The sequence below is a fragment of the Lissotriton helveticus genome, chromosome 9 (assembly GCF_964261635.1).
Source record: "Lissotriton helveticus chromosome 9, aLisHel1.1, whole genome shotgun sequence".
Classification (NCBI taxonomy): domain Eukaryota; kingdom Metazoa; phylum Chordata; class Amphibia; order Caudata; family Salamandridae; genus Lissotriton; species Lissotriton helveticus.
The window spans coordinates 1,099,815,566-1,099,837,481 of NC_136070.1; the positions used below are offsets into that span (position 1 = coordinate 1,099,815,566).

Here is a 21,916-nt window from a genome sequence, read left to right on the forward strand (position 1 = left end):
TGTAATTGAGACTCCGTTTACTACAGTGACTTGTACCATTGACGCCTGGAGAAGGGTGGCTAAGACATTGAAAGCTGAATTGTTGTATTCGCCACGCATGCCACTTGCCTATCACCCCCGGATAGCACTTTTGCAGGAAACAGGCTTCCGCTTACTATGCAGGCGCCTCAAATTTACCACATGGGGGGACCTGTTCTTAAACGGGAAATTTCGTACACAAGACCAGTTGTTTCAGGAGGAGCACCCTACACCTTTAGAGATTTTTTATTACATACGATTACGGCAAGCACTTAAAGAGGTCTTGCCGCACTTCCCGGACGAGCCGGAAATAGTGATGCCGCTACATATTATGTTAACGCAGACGGGCGGGAGTCATCTGGTTTCTAGACAATACAATGCCATCAGAAAACAGCGCGCTAATGTAGAGAGCGATGTTTGTCATTTGTGGAGCGTTGATTTGGGTAGCGAGATTTCAGACGAGCAGTGGACCTACTGCTGTGGCATTACTGCTAACATCTCTTCCAGTTGTGGACTTAAGATAATTCATTACAAGTTCTTGCAGAGGTATTATTACACGCCTGCTAGGAAACTGAGATTCCGGCTATCGGATAATGACAGATGCGACAGATGCCACGCAAAGGGGGCAGGTTTCTTTCACTTGGCCTGGGACTGCCCAGGCGTGTATGAGTATTGGACCCAAGTACACGCTGCATTACAAGTTATGTTGGAGGGGCACTTGGATAAGGACCCCCTCATCATGCTCTTGGGGTACACTAAGCATGCTCCCCGAGCCACCAGAAAATTCCTTGATATTGTGTTACTGCTTGCGAAACGAAGGGTTGCATGTAGATGGGGGAGGGGAAGAGCCCCGAAATTTAAGGACTGGTTGCAAGATGTTATTCACTGTCAGGATCAAAATGCTGTCTACGCTGAGCTACAACCAATCTGCAGTAGGCCCAAGGATATTTGGGGCCCACTACGGGTCTATCTACAAAAATGTGCTGTAGAACAAACACCTGATGAGATTATTGATGTTTAGAAGGGCGTGCACATATAGTTCCACTTGTATTGTGAAGGACACTCGGTACCCAGTTTTTTTTTTGTTTTTTTTTCCGGGTCCCAAATCCTATGTCGGGGACGGACAGGTTTCCCCCGAGACGCATACTATGGACTGGTTCAAAATTTAAGTATGATGCTCTGTGTATATTACTGTAACTCTGGTGTATCATTGATATGATGTACAAAGACTGACCAACACTGGACTCATGGGATACCTCCCTAAGTTACTACTCTACATGTATTGTTACAGGCCTGATCGTGTTGCCTCCTTCTAGGTGGATATCATTTATGTGAATGTACCTTTACATCTGTAATCGAATGATGAGAACATGTAATGTTATTGTTTTCTGTTTCTCGTGCCATAAAAGCAATAAAAAATAAAAATAAAATAAAAGTCCTGTAAAACAGCCAAACGGTCTTTGATGTCAAAGCATTTTTCTTTTACCACTGAAGTGTGACTATCAAGATCCTGAATGTACATTCTAGTACCGAACAATAGTTCGTATGGAGTGAGACCTTTTAGAGAATTTCTTGGCAGATTATTAAGACTACGTTGGACACTTGTTAAATATTTGACCCACCCATCACCCGAACCTAATACCCTCGCCGTTATAGATTGCTTTATGTCCCGGTTTTTTCTTTCCACTACCACATTTCCCTCAGGATGGAATGGAGAAGAGTACCGCAATGCAATGCCCATGCTGGTCATGGCCTCTTTGTAAGCTCGAAAGCTAAACGCAGGACCCTGGTCAGAATGTAGCATGCCAATTGCGTATATGCCGATAAAGACTCGCTAATCTTTTATAACAGTTCTGGCGTCAGCCGAGCGCTGGTGTCTGCATTTTAACTGAATCTAGTCTTAATATTTATGGGATCGCGTTTCTCCTGCTGGATTTTTGCGTATAGATAGCCTTATGCTTTCTAATAGAGGTATCCTGGCACTAGTCTGCTCCGGTTCACGACTGCGATCTCTGTTGCAGTTTGGACAGCTCTTTGCAAATTTGAAATGTTGCAGGCTCATCTCCGGCCACCAGTGTTCCGATTGTAATTCTTTTAGAGATTCCTTGATCTCTCTGTGCATTAGACCCTCTCCAATGTGTGCGTCTGCTATTAATAAGACTCTCCTGTTTGTGTTTGGAATTACTCTATCCCCCACTCCAGGGATTTGAGCAAAAGGAACGGAGTGTGCATCTATTATGTTTGTATAATTGAGTGGATAGCCGAGAGGTAATGCTGCATAGTCGCCTTTTAATGAGGTTTTTACCGCGAGCATTGTTTCTCCGTCTATGTATTTTTTAGTACGCTTTTTTGTGGCTACGAAAGCCGGTTGAACCGCTTCCGCTGTGCCTCTGTTAACCAATTAATTCCCTGCAACGTGAACGCCATCACGTTGATGACTCCGTGTATGTATCACGTGAGTCTTTAATAGTTCTTTCTGCAAAATAACTACTTGTTCCCAAAGCTTTTTATGCTTTATTGTGGCACCTGTGTCATCTTTGTAACCGTTTTGAATCCAGGTCTGTATGTCATTATTGTAAGACTTGACGCAGAAATGCGAATCGCACACTATTAGTGTCGGGAATTCACGATCGGCATTTTCAAGCGCCATCTTTAAAGATCTTATTTCAGCTCGCTGAGCTGAACAGTTTCTGAGTGAATCAGTTTTGGTTATTATTGGTCTGAATTTACCAAAGCGCCAGCGACCTTTAACAATCGCGCACGCTGCGTTGTAGGATTTTTCCTCTACATCATAGTGTTGTGCAAATCTGTCCATGTAGATTACACATGTGTACTGTTCGAGAGGCAGAATTTCGATTGGCAGAGGATATTCTTCTTCATATTCTAGATCTTCTAGTTTTTTCATTTTCGGGTCAAAATAGTATTTCACGTCTTCTGCAGCAAGAGAATTTTCCCATTGTATCCATTTTGGATCTAATGCCACAGCATTCAAATTGCGTGGGCTCATTAATGCCTCAAGGGCTGATTCTGCTGTTAAAACAGTTATTCTTCTGCCTTGGGCTCTTTCTTTTGCTACAGCAGTGTGAACCGCAGTTAGAATTTTTTCAGTAGAACTGAATTTCATTTCAGCTTGTGTGTACAAGTGTGATTTGTAAGCTATTGGTACCGTTTCTCCCTCATTATAGGCTAGGTACGTGAATCCGCATCTTCCTGGGATGACTCGGATTACAAGGTTGCGTACGTTTTCGCGTGTTTGCAATTTTGTTTTAGCTAACATGTCTGTTTGCAATGATCTTAAAATTTCTGTGTGTTTCTGAGTCCAATGTATTGGTTTGAAATCAGGTTTTATTAATTCAGAGAGGTTTAACCCTCTCCGCATAATTTAGAATGTATGTTCTTCCGAAATTCAGGAAACCTAGTATTGATTGTAAGTTCTTCAGCGTTTTAGGTGCTTGGAGTACAGCACACTTCTCTAAGAAGTTGTCTGCTAGGCTTTTGCCTTCACTTGATAATTCATATCTTTAAAATAGGACAGTTAGATGGGCAATTCGTGACTTTTTAAAGTTGAATTTGTAACGCTCAGCTGCGAACCCAAGTATTATGGTGTTCACTCTTTTCAAGTGAGTCTCCAGGTCATCGTCTGTGCGATAGATGTCATCAACATAAGATAATGCCTCATCATCATATATTTGTAGTAACTCTGTTACTCTTGCTGAGAATAATCCTGGGCTATTCTTGAATCCCTGTGGGAGTCGACAGAAGTGTTTTTGCGACCCCATTATTGATAAAGCGGTCAAATACCTGCTTTCAGGTGCAATGTTTTGACAAAAGAATCCATTAGAGATGTCTAATGTTGTTTTATATTTTTTGCGCACGATGTTATTCATCAGTGCTGCACTGTGTGAGTTTTGTACTGCACCTGTTTTGCAACAGGAGTTTAGGTGTCTGTAGTCCAAAACTAGACGATATGAATCGTCTGGCTTGGAGACAGGAAACAAAGGATTGTTCATTTGTGAGGTGCATGTTTCAATCACCGCCTGGTATTCAAGTTGATCTAAGATCTCCCTGATTTGCTATTTAGCTTCTTGTTTAACTGGGTACTGCCTTTGTGCAGTGGGTTGACTTTTTAACTGGATTTTGTGAGGAGGAGAGTCCTCATCCCATCCTACATGATTTTTGTATAATGCAGGAGCTTGGGCCACTGCCCATTTTCTTGCAAGTGTATATTTTTTATGAATAGGAATATGATTTTAGAAGGCAGGCATAATCATTTCTTCGCCATGTGGGCACTCTCTGACAAACTCGGGTGGCCAGTCTTTCTCAGCTAACAGAATGTCATAGCCTTTCTAAAGGTTATCCGAAAAGAGACCCCTTACTTTCCTTGACTTGTCCCCCAATGTCTGGATGTGGTGTGTAGCTGGCTAGAACCGGCCACGTGCTCCTGGTCTACCTAATGGACCGAGCCTGGTAATGTGATTTTGATGTTTATGGGCGCCTTTAAACCAGAGCAGGTGCTCTTGGTAATTTAGTGGGATTTCAACCTCCTCGAAAGGAGTGTATTCATCCGGAGGTTCCTCTATTTTGTAATAGTGGAATTCTTTTGTTACAGCGTTTGCTGCTGGAAAGTGTATCCATGAATAGAATACCTCTGTCTGCCGATATTCATGGGCCTCTACCACGAATATGACTGTACCACCTCGTGATGTCAGTCCATTTTCTATAAGTTTAATAGATATAGTTCTTCTTATATTTGCCGGGATGATAATTGCATCCGGGTCATTCTGTTGGAGAGTTGCGTCATTTAACAACAGTTGAGACGCTGTAGCATCTCTTTTGTTCGTCACCGTCCGGCATTTTACTGACAGAAAGTTTTTTTGTTGCAGAGCAAGTTTCAAGCAAACTAAGATTAGGTGCACAATATTTTGGAACACTGTATCCTTCAACGTTGACTAAACCAAAAACTATACATAGGAATCTCATCCTACTAAGCTCCGGCGGATATTAACCTTTTACCCACTCCAGACGCCTTTTGGAGTTTTTACGGGTAAAAGGGTTCTGTGTGAAAAAGCACGACTGAGTTACTCTAGTGTCTTGCGTTAGATTATTGCCTTACCAAACGTTGGGCGCCATGTAGTGTAGTTCCTATATTCCCAATAGGCTCTGCGCATTAGAATAATATAAACAGCAGTGTAGACGTAGGACTGAGGTCGACTAGGTCTCTACTGACTATATTAGACTTAATTAGTTTTGCCAGTTAGCTCAGAGGTCACTAGAAACTTTCTCGAATGTTCAGGAAAGAGTTAACTCTCCGGATTTAGACAAGAAGGGATTAGCTTCTGACAACCGCATAAACATGACAACTTTGCTCCCTCAGAATAAGAGTGTATCTCTAGAGTCGTGTGAAAACAATAGACGGCTATTTTACTCAGTCAATCGTGCATACTTAGTTTCACCAGAGTGCAGAGAAATAGAGAGACGAGCGTTTTCAATAAAAGGTGTTATTTATTGAGCAGTCTTCTTTCTCATGCAAGAGAAATGAATTGCCACAATTGCAATACTTATCATAAAGTAAAGTGCGTACAGTAAAAGGAGTATTATGAAATAATACTGTAAAAGCATGGATATGGTTTCTTATCCATATGATACTTTAAAATGGATAAAATATATACATACATAAAAACATTGACTAACTTACTCAACTGGTGCTTCCAAATACGCCTACCCCGGTGTACCTGACCTAAGCCTAATACGTGGGAAGGAGTAAGTAAGTAGCAGTTTAAGTTAAGTTGGTTTTTGCCAAGGAATCTGAATCAAGAATTCTCTTAAGGGTTTAGTCAGCTCCGTACCTTGGTAATAGAATGTAGGAGGTCTGGTATCTCTCGCTCAGGACTCGATATCCCAGCAACCTGCAAGGGTGGCTGGAAACACCGGAGCTGGATTTTTCTCGGCTGGAGAAAAAGACAGCGTCTTTCTCAGTGCGTCAAAAGGGAGGAGCGGCGTCCGTGAGCTCTCGCATCAGCTGGGCTCTCGGGCAAGTAGATAGCCGCTCTGCTCCGAACCACCGTGTGTTTGCTTAAGGCAACGTTGGTATATTTATACCTGAAAGGTGCCGGGTTTGACGTAAGGTTGGACATAAAACGTCAATAAAAGATGTCACTAAGAACTGGCCTTTCTTTCAGTGCTCGCAGGAGTTCTAGGACAAATCAAAACAAAAGCATGGGGAATTCCCAGGTTGCTGGAGGTTTGGTTTGTTTAAAGAACGCGTTGTACTTTCTAGGAGTCTAGGGGAGTAGCCTTGCTGTATTTGGACTGCATGGGCTATTACTTAATATGGATATGATTCTTATGCCTTTATAAGGAGATTATTTATTATAACCATATAAGGGCATAAATCGGGAATATCGAATTAGGGTCCTAGATAGAAACACAACAATGGGAGGGAGGAGTTGCACCTGGGACCTAAATAGGACTGTGCCTGTCCCCCACAGTGCTGGCTCCACCCCCTGTGGGGCATCTGATGTCTCTGCCCTGCACTGTGAAAGAAGAAAAGGAATCACGTCAACAAAGTGCTCCAGGGCTGTGCTTTCCCTCCACAATGCTGGCTCCACCTCCTGTGGGGTGTCTGATGTTTCTGCTCTGCACTGTGAAAGGAAAGGAGTCATGTAAACAGAGTGCTCCAGAACTGGTTTGGACCGGGCTCAGAGCCCTCCTGCACAAAGGGAACAAAGACTTTTTGGGGTATAAGTACAGGACCCCAGACCACTGAACTTTAGATCATCCTGGAATCAAGAAGGAACCTCTGCCAAGGAGAAAGCTGAAACTGAAGAAGGAAGACTGTCATGCTGTTGCTCTGAAGGTCTCCATCTAGCACGAGAAATATATATAGAAAGAGAAGATAAGGGAATAAGCAGTGGAAGAAAAAGATCAGATTTCACCTACTGTAGTGTGAATGCTTCCATTTTCACTGTTGCAGCAAGAATACCATTTGTGCAGCAGGATATTTTCGACTTTACAAATACCTAGACTCAATTTCAAACACTATGAGCATATACCTTAGTTTAAAACTAGTCTACATTTCCTGCGCTTTCCTAGAATTGGAGCAACAGGCGGATTAGAAACTGAATTCTTCATAAATTATTGTTGCTACAAGACAACAATGATCTGGATCCGAGCGTAAAATAAACTGCTTAATCAGTGGTTATTGAAGCTTTCTTTTGACACCCTTTAGATTTGCTGATTCTGTGCAGCTGAAGCCTTCAACTGTTTTTGTGTGTCCAATTTCTACGTATAATGCATACTTTAATATTATGTTGTATTAGAAGAGCTTGAAAAAGTTCAAAGATGTTTCGAACTGGTCCTACAAACTATGTGTTGGCCAAGACCCCATTCTTGCACACACAAATTTGCCCGTCCATTCAACGCAAGTCAACAAAGAAGTGCTTTCGGGAAAAAAACACGACTTATTACTTACTAATACTTGTTTTATTAGTGTTTTACTATACTTCAAAAACAACTGAAAATCAATAATGTAGTCACCTATTTGGGATGGTAGACACCTCAAAATCCGCATGCAATTAGACGACACAACTGGAAACTCAGGCATCGGCTCAGGTCGTCAACTTGGCTTCATAATCTCATTTAAGACAAACCTTTTTATCCAGCACTGCCAGAGTTAGCGTCGCAGCAGAACCAGCTAATGGTGCTTCACTGTTGACAATGATACCACTGAGGAGCAAACGGGCCCTGAGCATGCTCTAATGTTAGATAATTAATTTCAATCAAATACATTTCCAGTTGTTCTACTTTATTACTGCATCGTGTCTTAGAGAACTAGCTTAATTCAGTCAGAGAGGCAATAGAAACAAATCCGGTCTGATCTGCTAACTAAACCACTGCACTTACGTGTCTGCTTGTTTTCTTTTGGTAGCTGCATCTTATTGGTTTGACTGCTGCCTTCAAGGACAAAGACAAAACTCTTAACGTCCTTATCAAAGACCTGGAATCAAAGGGAGGATCAAAGTTAGCAACTCGTAGCAAAAACAGAATAACATCTGGAGTGCTGTCACAGATAGCATGTGTTGATGAAGGTGCTTGAACTGCATGACAATGAATATCTCAGCATATTAAGATACAGGCACTTCCATGAACGCCAATAAAGAATGCATCATTAAAAAAAAAACTCCCTTTTTTTAAGTGACGTGGCCTGAAGTTTTCACAAATTAAGTCATATAACGGACAGTTCTAAAAAAACTGCAATAAATTGAATTTCCTCAACAGTATATATATATATATATATAACCTACCACAGACACTTCTTTAAAACAGTTCCACATTAGATTTGAACCGGATAACCAGAGTGCAACGTATGAATATGGCAGGTTTAGGGTAAAGGTTAAATGATGTTTTAAGTAGTCTCCATTGTAACCTCTTTACATAAAGACATGGGGGAGGGAGCACCGCGGACATGTCCCAGCTGAATTACCTCTATTGCATCTTGGTAAATGTAGTTCATTATTATAATTCGATCAATTCAAAGTTCATAAAGTTCAAGGCCATTGCCATTATTCTTCTCTCGCGTATCCCTAGACACGTGTTTCAGGCTTCTGCCATCATCAGTAGGGAAAATATCATTCGGTCGCCGGACATGCTGCCACAATCTTCTCAGGACCATCACCACTCCAAGGCATGCAGGCACTCCCTGAGCTCGTCAGCTTGCGGCTCACGGGAGCCATTTTACATAAAGACATGGGGGAGGGAGCACCGCAGACATGTCCCAGCTGAATTACCTCTATTGCATCTTGGTAAATGTAGTTCATTATTATAATTCGATCAATTCAAAGTTCATAAAGTTCAAGGCCAGTGCCATTATTCTTCTCTCGCGTATCCCTACACACGTGTTTCAGGCTTCTGCCATCATCATCAGTAGGGAAAATATCATTCGGTCGCCGGACATGCTGCCACAATCTTCTCAGGACCATCACCACTCCAAGGCATGCAGGCACTCCCTGAGCTCGTCAGCTTGCGGCTCACGGGAGCCATTTTACATAAAGACATGGGGGAGGGAGCACCGCGGACATGTCCCAGCTGAATTACCTCTATTGCATCTTGGTAAATGTAGTTCATTATTATAATTCGATCAATTCAAAGTTCATAAAGTTCAAGGCCAGTGCCATTATTCTTCTCTCGCGTATCCCTAATAATGGCACTGGCCTTGAACTTTATGAATTTTGAACCGATCGAATAATCACAATGAACTACATCTACCAAGATGCAATAGAGGTAATTCAGCTGGGATATGTCCGCGGTGCTCCCTCCCCCATGTCTTTATGTAAAATGGCTCCCGTGAGCCGCGAGCTGACGAGCTCAGGGAGTGCCTGCATGCCTTGGAGTGGTGATGGTCCTGAGAAGATTGTGGCAGCATGTCCGGCGACCTAATGATATTTTCCCTACTGATGATGGCAGAAGCCTGAAACACGTGTCTAGGGATACGCGAGAGAAGAATAATGGCACTGGCCTTGAACTTTATGAATTTTGAACCGATCGAATAATCACAATGAACTACATCTACCAAGATGCAATAGAAGTAATTCAGCTGGGATATGTCCGCGGTGCTCCCTCCCCCATGTCTTTATGTAAAATGGCTCCCGTGAGCCGCGAGCTGGCGAGCTCAGGGAGTGCCTGCATGCCTTGGAGTGGTGATGGTCCTGAGAAGATTGTGGCAGCATGTCCGGCGACCTAATGATATTTTCCCTACTGATGATGGCAGAAGCCTGAAACACGTGTCTGGGGATACGCGAGAGAAGAATAATGGCACTGGCCTTGAACTTTATGAATTTTGAACCGATCGAATAATCACAATGAACTACATCTACCAAGATGCAATAGAGGTAATTCAGCTGGGATATGTCCGCGGTGCTCCCTCCCCCATGTCTCCATTGTAACCTCTACATTATTTAGCAGCCCCCTCTCAATATATCTGTACAAACCCCCTCTGAAAACCTCCAGTGCAGGATGCACCCACAGCCTGCTCTCTGGCTGGCGCACTCGTAGTTTAGCTTTGCTAATGCTTCCTGAATTGGTTCACAAGAATCGGCAAAACAAAACCATTTCAGAATGGCAACATTATATGCATTTACGGTGGCCATTTAAAAATGGCCGCCATAAACAAGCACATGTGTGACAGCCATCTTGTGATTAATATTCTTATGTTTATTTGAAACTCCATTACCAGATGGCCACCATGTATGCATGCACATGGCCAGAAAAAATATTGCCAAAGCCCACAGGTCAGATTGGAATGCCAAAACGTGTTTTCATGAAAGGAATCGGCCAAGTAAAAGATAATTTCTCTCGCTCTCACAGATAGTCCATTTATCGAAATCATGCACAAGCACAAACAGGATGATTGGAGAAGTTTAGGCCAGGAGATGGAATCTATCAAAGCCTCCCAGGGTATCAGCTTCACAGCTGCTTCAGTTCTCAGTCATGGATTCTGCTCTTTGAAAGTTGTCGTGGCCCCATTTCACTCTAAATTTGAGATTTCGAGTAGAGAAGCCCTGATAGGTTTTCCCGTACACACGGTGTAAATGACCATAAAAGGGGTGATGGCTAACAGAAGGAGCAATCTGCTAGAGGCCACAACTGTATAATGCCCTGCTGTGCTGAGGAACTACTACTAAATTGAAAGCAATCGTTATTGGCTGTTTAACAGACATCCCATTTTTTATCTTACATCATATGGCACTGTCATGTATCGTTAATGCATCCACAAACTAGTGTCTTTTCCTATTTTATGTGCTGTAGTCTGATAACAGATACAAAATATAATTTTAGAATCACTTTATTCATTAGTTTAAGGGAGTCACACACCTGACTTTTAAGGAAAACCAACTACCTCAATCCAAGCAGCTCCTGAAGAAATGTTAACTGATTATGGATCTCCAGTGAGCTATGCCTTAAAAAGGCAACTTCAGGGTGCTTTGAATCTGCTCTAATAATCGAATCTGAGCAAGCTAGAGCAAAATGACTGATGGGCTGATGTCATTGGCAGAAATAGACAGACAGGGTAGGGTTGCCAGTTCACCTCCTGCAGGGGGCGTCGTCAACCCCCACCCCCTGCTGGAGCAGCAACAGCGGGGGTGGGGCTCTAGATGGGCCTCTTGTGACTTCAACTCAGCAGAAAAAGACTCATAATTAAAGTGAAAGTGTGGGATGGTGAATGGATGGAGGATGGATGGATGGATACAGGTATAGTTAGGATCAAGTAGGTTGAGCTACATTTCTGAACTAGATACACGTTCGCATATGTTTTAAAAATATAGAAATAGAGGCGCTTTGAGAAATTCAGAGAAGAAGGGCCACATTAAGAAGTACAGACATGTTGCCTGGTGTACGAAGACAAAGATATTCTCAGACAGTGTAATCAAGTTGTTACGTGGTATACTGATATGGGGATAAAATGCTGCAGTCAGGATTCAGTCAAAGTGCAGACATACAATCAGGCATAAGGTGCACGTAGAGCTCTGACTATTAAAGTCGGGTTAGTGGAAACTGAGGGGGATTGGGAAAACTAAATCAACAGTTGCCAGCAAAGTTCAGTTACTCACTTGATGTTTTTAGGTCACTTCTGCGTTATTGGAGGCATAGCATCACAGAGCACACAACATTTCCTAGGCAACGTGTCGCGAGTTGTAGCTCTGGGCTAGCATACCGTTTCTCACTCATTACCACTCATACACGTTTGTTGTTTTCTAGCCTCTCATTTCTCTGCTTGTGGACGGTAGGACTCCCTTACTCCTTGTGGCTGTGTTTCCCTCTCCCTTGCCTTCTAGCTTCTGACAGGTGAGTATGTGGTGGTGTCGGATCCCAACTGGAATCCAGGACTGCTTAAGGCTTGTTAAAGCAACAACTGCTGTCGAAGCCAGGAAGCATCCCAGACAGTGCTGTATTGACTGTTATCCCTTATTTATTTGTTATCCTGTTGATCTTCAATTCATCCAGTTCAGTAAACCTGTTACCACAACATCGAGATAGAATGGTACCACCCATCCACTGAGACTTCCATGTCGGAGAGTTTGATCCAGCCCAGTGTTTCTCGCTCCCCTTCACGTTTTCCCCAGATCCCTCCCAAAGACGTTAATTCTTCCTTGACCACCTTCATAAGTATATAGGAACGGCAGAGGCTTACACTTGGTCTACATAGACTTAACCTGACGTCTGCTTTGAACTAAAATAATCTGCCATATTTTAAACCTTGGAGACCATAAACAGGCCACAAACCACTCAGGAAAGAAACTAAATCTGATGTGTACTAACTAGTACATCCTATAGTAGGATCATTTTGGTTTTGAGAACTTAAAGACCAAGTGAGCTTGATTTTAGTCAATGCACGATTTCTGTGAAGCACCCTGTGATGCTATAATAACACATAAATTCACACAAGAGTAAAAAATAAATCCAGGTATCACTCAATTACATGGGAAATGCGAGATTAAGGGTGACTAGAATGTCCACAAATTGCCATGGGTAAGACGTGAGGAGTAGGGGCAAGAGAAGGTGTCCTAGGAGTGGCGGAGAACTAAGAATAATCTTTTTGAAAATAATCTATCATAGCCTAATTAAAGTCGTCTCAACAAAGGAACAAAAATCATCTACACATAGTATTTTCCAGGCCAACTATATATATGACAGAACAAAAAGGTTATGCTTTATTGTGTCAGAGGAAGAAGAGCCATCACTTAGTTCTCTCCTGAAATTTAGAACGATTTATTTGATACAGGCTAGACTAGAATACATCAATTCACCTGCTTAAGCTGAAGCTTACTTGCATGTCATCTAAAATGAGAATGCATTCAAGATATTCAGAAGAACTGCACGTTTTCCTAGCATGGCTAAAGGCAGACTTCAAGCAGTACACTCAAAACAACGATGCCTCATTCAGTTCACAATCTTAATGAGATGAGCAAAAACATCCGTAACTAACCTTACATTCCAAATGCATATCATAGTTCCAGCAATATAGGTAGTCTGCACCCAAAGTGATTCTCTCCTTTAACAATCATCAGTGCAGATAAAAAGGGTAAACATTCCTTACAACTAAACTTTTACAACACACTACCATTACAACGCGGTCATTACAACGCAAACTATTACAACACATTGCGCTGGGGGGCGCTCTAGGATAGGGAATAGGTTAATTTACTATCCAATAACCTTCCCTAGTGTCCACGGGGACTGGAGTTGGAATAGTAAATTAAACTATTCACTATCCAACACCCAAAAGCGCTATGCGTTGTAATGGTATGCGATGTAAAAACCGCGTTGTAAAGGCAGGCGTTGTAATAGCCTGCGTTGTAACGTCATACATCCATAAAACGGTTGACGGCTTTAAATTATACAGCTTAGTTGTCGGTGAACCCTAAGTTCTTTTGTCTCATGAACATGTTTCACATTGTTCTTCTTTAGTATGCAGCTGAATTTGAATTGTCTGTATTTTATGACAAAATGTAAAATATTGAGGCATTTGAACGAGAGTGTGATATGTTCTTTTATCCAAGTGAATCGATTGTATATCCGAGGATTAGGTCAGTAGTATAGCATGGACGCCACAAGCCCTCATGCAAGGAACAATCAAGCACTGGCAAAGCCAATAGTTCTGGCATTGCCCACCAGCCTTTTGGCAATTCTTGTTTTGTTCTGTCAAGGCCTTTGCAAAACTTTATTGTTGGGAAGCTGGTGGGTATTTTTCAATCTAAAATAACAATAACTAAAGGCAAGCAAGTTTGTTGGTCTCTATAAAGCACACATTAACATAATACTTCCTGTCACTGAAGGGAACTACTTTGTGTGTGGATGTGCTCCTTCTGAAAGGGCAGCATGTTATAACTCCTAGTGAAGTTAGCCAATTGATGAAATGGGGTGGCGCATCAACCCTTGTTGCATTTCCAAGTAGGTTGAAGAAAAATGCAAATTACACAACTAAAAATCAAAAGGTCTTGTGTTAGAACTGCCCCTTTGTGCAGGGTTATCCCCAAAGGTTTTGCCTTACTCAGCTTGTTTTTCTGACCTTCTTTTTCTTGGCTTTGGGACTCCGGGCACTTTACCACTGATAATCAGTGCTAAAGTGCATGTGCTCTCTCCTCAAAAATATGGTATGATTGTTTATACCTGTTTGGCACATCTGATTTACATATAGGTCCCCTGCACAGTGGTATTCCATATACTCAGGGCCTGAAAATAAAATGCTACTAGAGGGCCTGAAGAACTGATTGCACCACCCACAGATGTAGCCTTTCAAACCAGTCTCTGACCAGCCCCTGCAGGGCCTGCATGCACAGTTTACTTCCATTTTAACTTGCCATTTAAAACCTACTTACGAAGCCTTAAACTCCCCTTTTATTAGACATAGGTAACCCCCTAAGGTAGGTCCTAGGTAGCCCTATGGGTACGTTGCTATGTATATAAAAGGTAGGACATGTGCCTTTTTGTGAAGCATATCCTGGTAGAAACAAAGAGGCTATTTTGTTTCTCACTGCTGTGAGGCCTACATCTCTCATTGGCTAGCATTGGGAATTCCCTTATATATATATATACTTTAAGTGGTAATTTCGGTTCTGAAAGGAGTGGCGTTGCCATGTCTGTTATGTTTAGAATAGTATTGGAAAATCCTGCTTACTGGTGTAGTTGGATTTTATATTACTGTTTTACTAATGACACTTTAAGAAAGTGGGCATTACTCTGTGCTTATGACTCTTTATGCTTTGCCACCTGACTCCAATCCACGTCTGACCTGGCTGACAGCTATACTTGTGCATAGTTTCCAAACAGTCACAACACTGGGAGGGCTGGGTGTGACCGGGATTACATCTGCATTAATCTGCATACTGATGGTCCTCCTGTGCTGGGAGAGGGCGTTCACACTTTACATTTGTATAGGTTGTGTCCTGCTCTCATGCAAAGGGCTGATTTAACCCCTACTAGCTGTCTGGAACCAGAGCTGGGTTGAAAGGGATTGATGAGCACTTCTAAAGGTTCCCTTTGAAGTTCCCCCTTGAATAAATACATTTTTGAGTATAATTATAGGGGCTCTGATGACCCCAGAATTTCACTGCATGGGGCTTGAAACCAGACACTGCTGGCTCTACATACTGCACATTGCCAGAGGACTGCTGTGCTGCTAGGAGGAACGGCCATTCGGACTAACTGCCTTGTTGTACTTGTCTTCTACCTACTGATTACTGGGCTGTAAAAGAGACAGTCACTTTGCTAATTGCCTTATGAGCTGGCCTGTTCCCTGCCTGCCTCTCTGTGCCCTGGTGCTCTCCAAGGGGTTGTTGGCGTGCCCCCATTCGAGATTGCAGTGCTATAAAAACCTTGCTTTCTGCACCTCTCTGATCACCCTGGTAGTGCAGAGCTCATCCCGCAGAGCAATCGCTCCATTGACATAGCGGGCTTTTATTGACACAGCTGGAAGGCATGGACTCCATTTCTGGAGTGTGTTTGGGACCTGCAACCCCCTACAACAGTCCAGTGTTTCACAGCGATTAGCGCACTGCGCTGACCAATTTCTCCATGTGCAGCATTTTCCTGCAGCTGCTGTAAGAAAGAAGTCCTTCCTGCAGCTCCAGAGGGTTGACGTAGCAACAAGGGCTCATCACTGGGTCAATGTGACTGCCCCACTCATGTAAGGAGGATTAATGAGGGGCACAGGCATTCCTAGCTCATCTGTGGCCAGAAGAAGACTGCACTGGCGAGCAGTTTGGGATGCCACCCAGTCCGTCTCCACGATGAGAACCCTGTTTTACGAGGTCAGTTCATTCGCAACTCCTGCAGTAAAGTATCATACCTCAGACCAGTATGGTCTTCCCAAGTCAAGCAGCACCCTTTTTGGCGGCTGTGGTTTTCCCAGCTCCCCAACACCGAGGGCTCCGTGGCGCACTTGCCCACAAGTGCTGCCTATTTCCAAAACCCCTTCTTCTGGCCATGACAGGCGGGGAAGCACTCACACCTGCCCTGTTCTCATTTGGTGCCGTCGTACCGGGATTGACCATGGCCTCGTAGCCCCAAGTGCTGATTAGCAATAAGCTGGTTTTTACTTGACCAACTCTATCTGCTTGGTCGCAAAATAAGGAGCACTGCGTTTGGCAGCTGCACCATGTGAAGCTTCATTTGCCTTCTCTATCCGTGGGGACCCAGTGAGGTCGCCCCACTGCCCTATGTAGTAGGTGGGCATCCCCCTCCCCGCGTGGGGGGCGGTACCTGTGGGCACTTGTTCCTTGATTGTGCATGACAGAATGAGTCCTCAGCGGAGGCCCACGATCAGGAACTGGTTGCACATGGAAGACTATGAATTACTATATGACATGTAGTAGGCGAACACGTGTTCCTGTGCCTATGTGGCCTATTATTACTGATGTACTACCGGTCATAGGTGGTGATATATGTATTTCCACCTAACTAAACTGTTGATTTTCATGCACTGGTGTTATAATGTATGTCGTTTTGATTCTTGCATTGTCAGGATGACGAGTACTATTTCAGTATTTGTATAACAAGCACCGTATTTATGATTCATGTGTTTAAGCTGAGTATATTTATAAGATACTATATGTGTTTATATAATCCTGTGTGGAGTCTCTCTTGTGGTGTATTCATTGTGTTTCTGTAAGGCGCAAACGCTTTATGCAGTGCCTCTGATGATAAGCCTGACTGCTCTCCACCAAGCTACCTGAGGGTGAGCACAGGTTATCTTTGGTGTGTAACTTACTTGCTCTGACTAGAGTGGTGGGTTTTGCCTGGCTTAGGTGCCAACCCTAGCCAACCAGACACTCGATTTCTAACATGTTGTCTAACAGAGAACTAAACAAGTCAATCATTGTGCCATTAGCTACTAGCCTCCTGCCTTTGAGAAGGAATGAAGGGAAAAAAGCAGGAAAGAAAGAAAAAAGGAAATGAAAGAAGACAACAAGAAATGAAGGGAAAAAAAGGAAAGAACGACAAAGCAAGAATAAAGACAACAATTAAACAAAGAAAGAAGGAAGAAACTAAAAAAGTGTTACAGGTACTGCAAATTAAACATGATAAAAGCTGATTTGCTTCCTGGACAAAGTTTATTATGGAACCATTGGTGCAATTGAGTCCAGAAAAAACGTGTTCTGAAGAATTGTCTGCTTACGAATTCACATGTATAATATTGAAGCTTTCAATAAATTAATACAGAACAGTTTCAAATGGATGCAATCTGTTATGCTGTGAAATACCAAGTCAGATAAAGGGCACTCAAAAAGGAATTCATAACAGCATTGGCAGGAGACAGGAATTGATAATGTATGGAATGTAACCTAGTATAAAGTGTCCTTCTGTCACATCAAACTATAAATACAAAGGCAACTTCAAAGTAATAAATTAAAAATAAAGACATTGGCACAGAAGGCAATATGTAATGTGCGGATGTGCTCCTTTGTGAGAGAGCAAAATGCAGTCACACTAAGTGAAGTTGTACAGTGGCTAAAGTGGGCTGATCTCCTGCTCCATGCTGTATGCTGTAGTGGGTGGAAGCAAAATGTGAATGAAAAACCAACAGACCAATGGATGAAGAAAGTTGGCTTAAAAACCTATTAAATAGGTAAATAGTAGATACATATTTTTTAAAAATCAAAAGTTATTAGTTAACACCAAAACTAAGCCCCTATGCTGACAGTTTGGTAATAAAAGACAGACATAATTGGGGCCCATACTCATCTACACATCCCTGTGACCCAATGATATTACACTTACTGCATGATGGCCATTACCAGATGGCCACCATGTATGCACCTAGATTATATCCCTAGATTATGTATTTATTGCACTTAATAGACCTAGTATTTCATGACTGAACAACTTTCAGCGCAAAAGTGTTTTTTTTCTCAGCTCACCACTATTGTGCTGACTCTACCTCTCCTAGCTAGCAATACAGAGTCCCTATTGCTGTGTAAGAACACATTTAATTTAAATCCAAAATATTTTGTAACATATTTCAAATGTAATGGTGAAATACGATGTTGGGTCACATCGCAGTCCAATAGTGTGCCAGAACTAATTCAAGATAATTACTGACACTATCCCTGATGTATGGTTGTAGTGTTATTTGAAAATGCTCAATTGTGAGTGTGAAATATAAAGGACTTGTATGGAACTAAATGTGAGGGCTATCAGAAAGGTCTGCCGTGGCTCAAATTATGCTCAGCCACTCACGATCCATCATCCATTGTTTGGTTGTTCGAACAAGCGAATTATTTTTTTCAGACAGAAAGGGTAATCATGATTATTTTGTATCATACATTTTTTTTGTGCATTAATAAGTATAATTTTTAGAAAATGTCTTGAGAATGTTGTACCTCTTGTACTGTTGAGCATTAAATCTGTTGTTTTTTTGTACCACCATCACCTCTTGTAAGGATAAGCTTTGAGCTCTGTTTGTGGTTAGTTCAACAGGTGTAGAGTTCTGTACACCTTTACGTAACTTCACATTGGCCCTGCCTCTGGTGTTCAAACACTCGCAAAATATTTTCACAATGCCTTCAGTGTAACAATACCAGAGGGCACAACTACTTATCTACCAGCCCTCATGGCTAATGAAATAGCAGCACTTAACTTTCAGAAAGAAAAGGCTCATGAAACTCATTGGTTCATTTGTAAAAAAAAAAAAAAACACACGGTGCCTGAGCTCTCGTCAGGAGGCAGCCTGAACCAGACCATTTCTCTTGAAACGCCACCTAAAACAGAGCCAACTAATTACCATGAAGTAGGGGGACGATGTGGTGTTATGGCCAGAGCTGCTGACTTCGGAGCTGCGGAGCCAAGTTCGAGTCTGAGCATCGGCTCAACAGCCTGTGATTCTGGGAAAATCACTTAATCTCGCTGTGCCTACCAAAAAGGAGCATGTCCCTAAAATGCTGTTCATGAAACTATAGCGCTGGTGTTGATTAAGTGCTGGTGCTAAGCACCGCAAACCACCAGCTCAAATTAATCACTGATTTAATGTGCTGACTTCCAGGCCCGGACAGGCTGTTGCGGGCACCGGGCAATCCCCCGGTGCGCCGCAAGGGTGGGGGCCGGTTTTGTTACAGGGCCGTTTATGCAGCATAGCTGCAAAATCGGCCATGCAACAAAATCGGCCGAAAACCAGCCCCGGCAAAGATCTCAGATTTCCCCCCGGGGGGCGGCCGAGCACTTTGCCGGGGCCGGTTTTGGTTCCCAGTCCGGCCTTGCTGACTTCCCATTAACAGACATGCTGTGTAACGGTTTCGATCGATAGCCAGCAGTTATGAGCGACTCCAGAAATGGGTGAAACTGTAATTCAGATCTTCCCACAATCTTAAAGCCCGGGACCATGGACCACCCAGACGTAAGTCACATTCTGAATCTCAAGCAAGGAATTAAAAAGATGTAGATGAACACAGTTCGTCTAGGAAAGTATATTTATACCACTCTCTTCTATCCTTTTACTTGTCTTTTATCACATATGTTTCCAAACTCCTGCTAATATTAAGTATAGATAATTGTGCACAAAGAAAATAACTAAAGCTCTGATAACTGGCTGAACTCTTTAGAAGTGATTCTGTGACCACATTTGCTAAACAACACCAATTTTAATGTGAAATATTAATTCAAATATTTTGGGGACTATTCACAAACTGCACTTTTATAGTACATTTGAGTAGTACTACAATATTACTATTTGTGTACTACAAAATGCTATTCACAAATCTACATGCAGATACCTACCCCTCTACATCCACCATGTTTTCTATCTAGAGACCTCTACCTCGATTGTGAAGATATCCACACATGTAAGCCTATGTTTTCATAGTAAATATGAGTGTGACGGGGGAAGTGGCTGGAAAATAGGGCATACTTACAGAAATAGCAGGGGTTTAGAGAGGAGTAAAGTGGTGTTTATGGACGGAAGACACAGACACATACCCACAATAGAGTAAGGCCTTTGCAATTCCCAAACTGCACTTCTAAAACTACTACAGCCAAAAAGTAGGGTTGAACAAAATTATAATTAGCCCTGCTTGGCTGATCAAATGGTTCATGAGTGAGAATAGGAGTTGGCACACCAATACCTGTCCATTGGCAGGATTAGCCTTGTGAATGAAATGTCACTGGTGATGCTTGATTTCAAAGCTGAATGGTGGATACCTTGAAACCCGGCAAACCATTGGAATGGGGTACTGCCCTGCCCTGGGTAGCCAGGTGGCCCTAGCTAAGGTAGCCCAGGCCTACAGGAGAAGCCATGGCTTCATCTGCCTTCCTCATCTACCTCTATCTAAAGCATTACAGGAACTGCTCAGCCCTAGTGAAGCCAAGACTCCTGGACGGTCCAATGCCTTTGTGCCTGGACTTTTTTGCTTTTTGATCGCCTGGCTTTGGACTTTTTAATGTGGGCGACTCTCATCACATGAGTCTCATCCACCGTAAATGGACTATGGATAATTATCACCAGTGCCCACCTTTTAGGATAAGGCAACTGAGACGCACTAGGGCAATAGGCACTTGGCTGGTTATACATGAAAATATGTGCACACAGGTATGCGTAGGTGTGTGGGCTGCATGTGCAAGGCACGGTAACTGAGCACAGAAGACTCTGCATGATTTGATACTGACCTGGGGTATGCCTTATAATATTAGTGGGCACTCATAGGTAAAGTCACTATAGTTTACTGTTTTGCATGCAGAGACACTTTATTATACACGCAGGGGGAAGTCTGCCTCAGAGTGGCGCTTTGGTTACCTTAGGCCTACAAAGTCCAGTGAGATATGAAACTGGGGTGGAAAATGTGTGCCTAATTCACATATGCGGCTCCCTAAGATCACACATGTATGCTTTATGTGTTGTGCAGAATTTTCATATTTCCCTGGCTCAGCTCAGGTTCAGCGCCCAGGAGTTCTGTCACTCTTCTGGGCTAAGTTAATTAGATTTTTCAACGGCAGAGAGAGCACAGGCCTCCCCACACAAAAGGAATACTTTACAGTGATTTCCTCAGCTCCTGAAGAGGAAGGGGTGGGGAAGGAAATATGTATCTGTTGATTAGCTGTCACACTATAAGAGGGCTAGTGACAGCCCAGGCCCACTGAACAAAGGTCGAAGCCCAGACAACTGGATCCAACACAGGAGGGGGCTCCTCTAAGAAGTATTGGTGGTAAAGGCCTTGGCAGTGATGTCAGTGAGGGGCGAGGCTGGGCTCTCAGGAAAGATGTTACCAGTGACTTCAAGAAGGCACCATCTTGGACTATCCCATTATGAGAAATTGGATGAGGAGGGTTTTACTCTACGGAGTGAGGTGGTATAAGCCTTGCAGAGCATAAAGGTGTCAGTTGCAAAATGCAATAAGGTGTTCTTGGCGGCATCAATGAGATTCAGGTCTGACGTGATGGTGGATTCAACATTATTGAAATTTGATGAGCATATGCTTGATGCATAGGGGAATGACTATTGGGATTTGGAAAGTGACCAGATGGAGTCTCTAAGAAAAGATAAGGGGATTGTCCTGGATCCTCAGGGTGAGGTCATGTTCTCTGCAGAAATGATTAGACACCCAAGACATCTGGCGGTGATCCCTGCAAGGGTATTGAACAGACGATTAAAGGGGTTTTGGAAAACATGGAATTCTTTAACGATGGATTAATGGGGTTTTCAGGTAATAAAGGTTTATTTATTTATATTTATTTATTATAAGTTTTGTACAGCGCTAGCTGGACCCAAGGGTATCAGAGCACTTCACAACTGGTACAACAATGTGCCTTAGCGGCGAAGGAAGCCTCCACATCTGGACAATTTAAGGGCATTGCAAATAACAATCATACAGATCACAAGGTCTACAGGGGGGGGGGGGGGGGTTCTATGATCTTC

General features: G+C 42.8%; 1 protein-coding gene across 3 annotated transcripts in view; it reads right to left on the reverse strand.

The window, feature by feature from the left end:
• Nucleotides 1-21,916, reverse strand: part of CFAP20DC (CFAP20 domain containing) — a 1,807,766-nt gene that overhangs the window by 1,721,841 nt on the left and 64,009 nt on the right. For all 3 annotated transcript variants that reach the window (XM_078661515.1, XM_078661514.1, XM_078661516.1), the window contains exon 3: nucleotides 7,921-8,014. In XM_078661515.1, coding sequence (XP_078517641.1) covers nucleotides 7,921-8,014 — 94 coding nt within the window. The remainder of the gene's footprint in view (nucleotides 1-7,920; nucleotides 8,015-21,916) is intronic.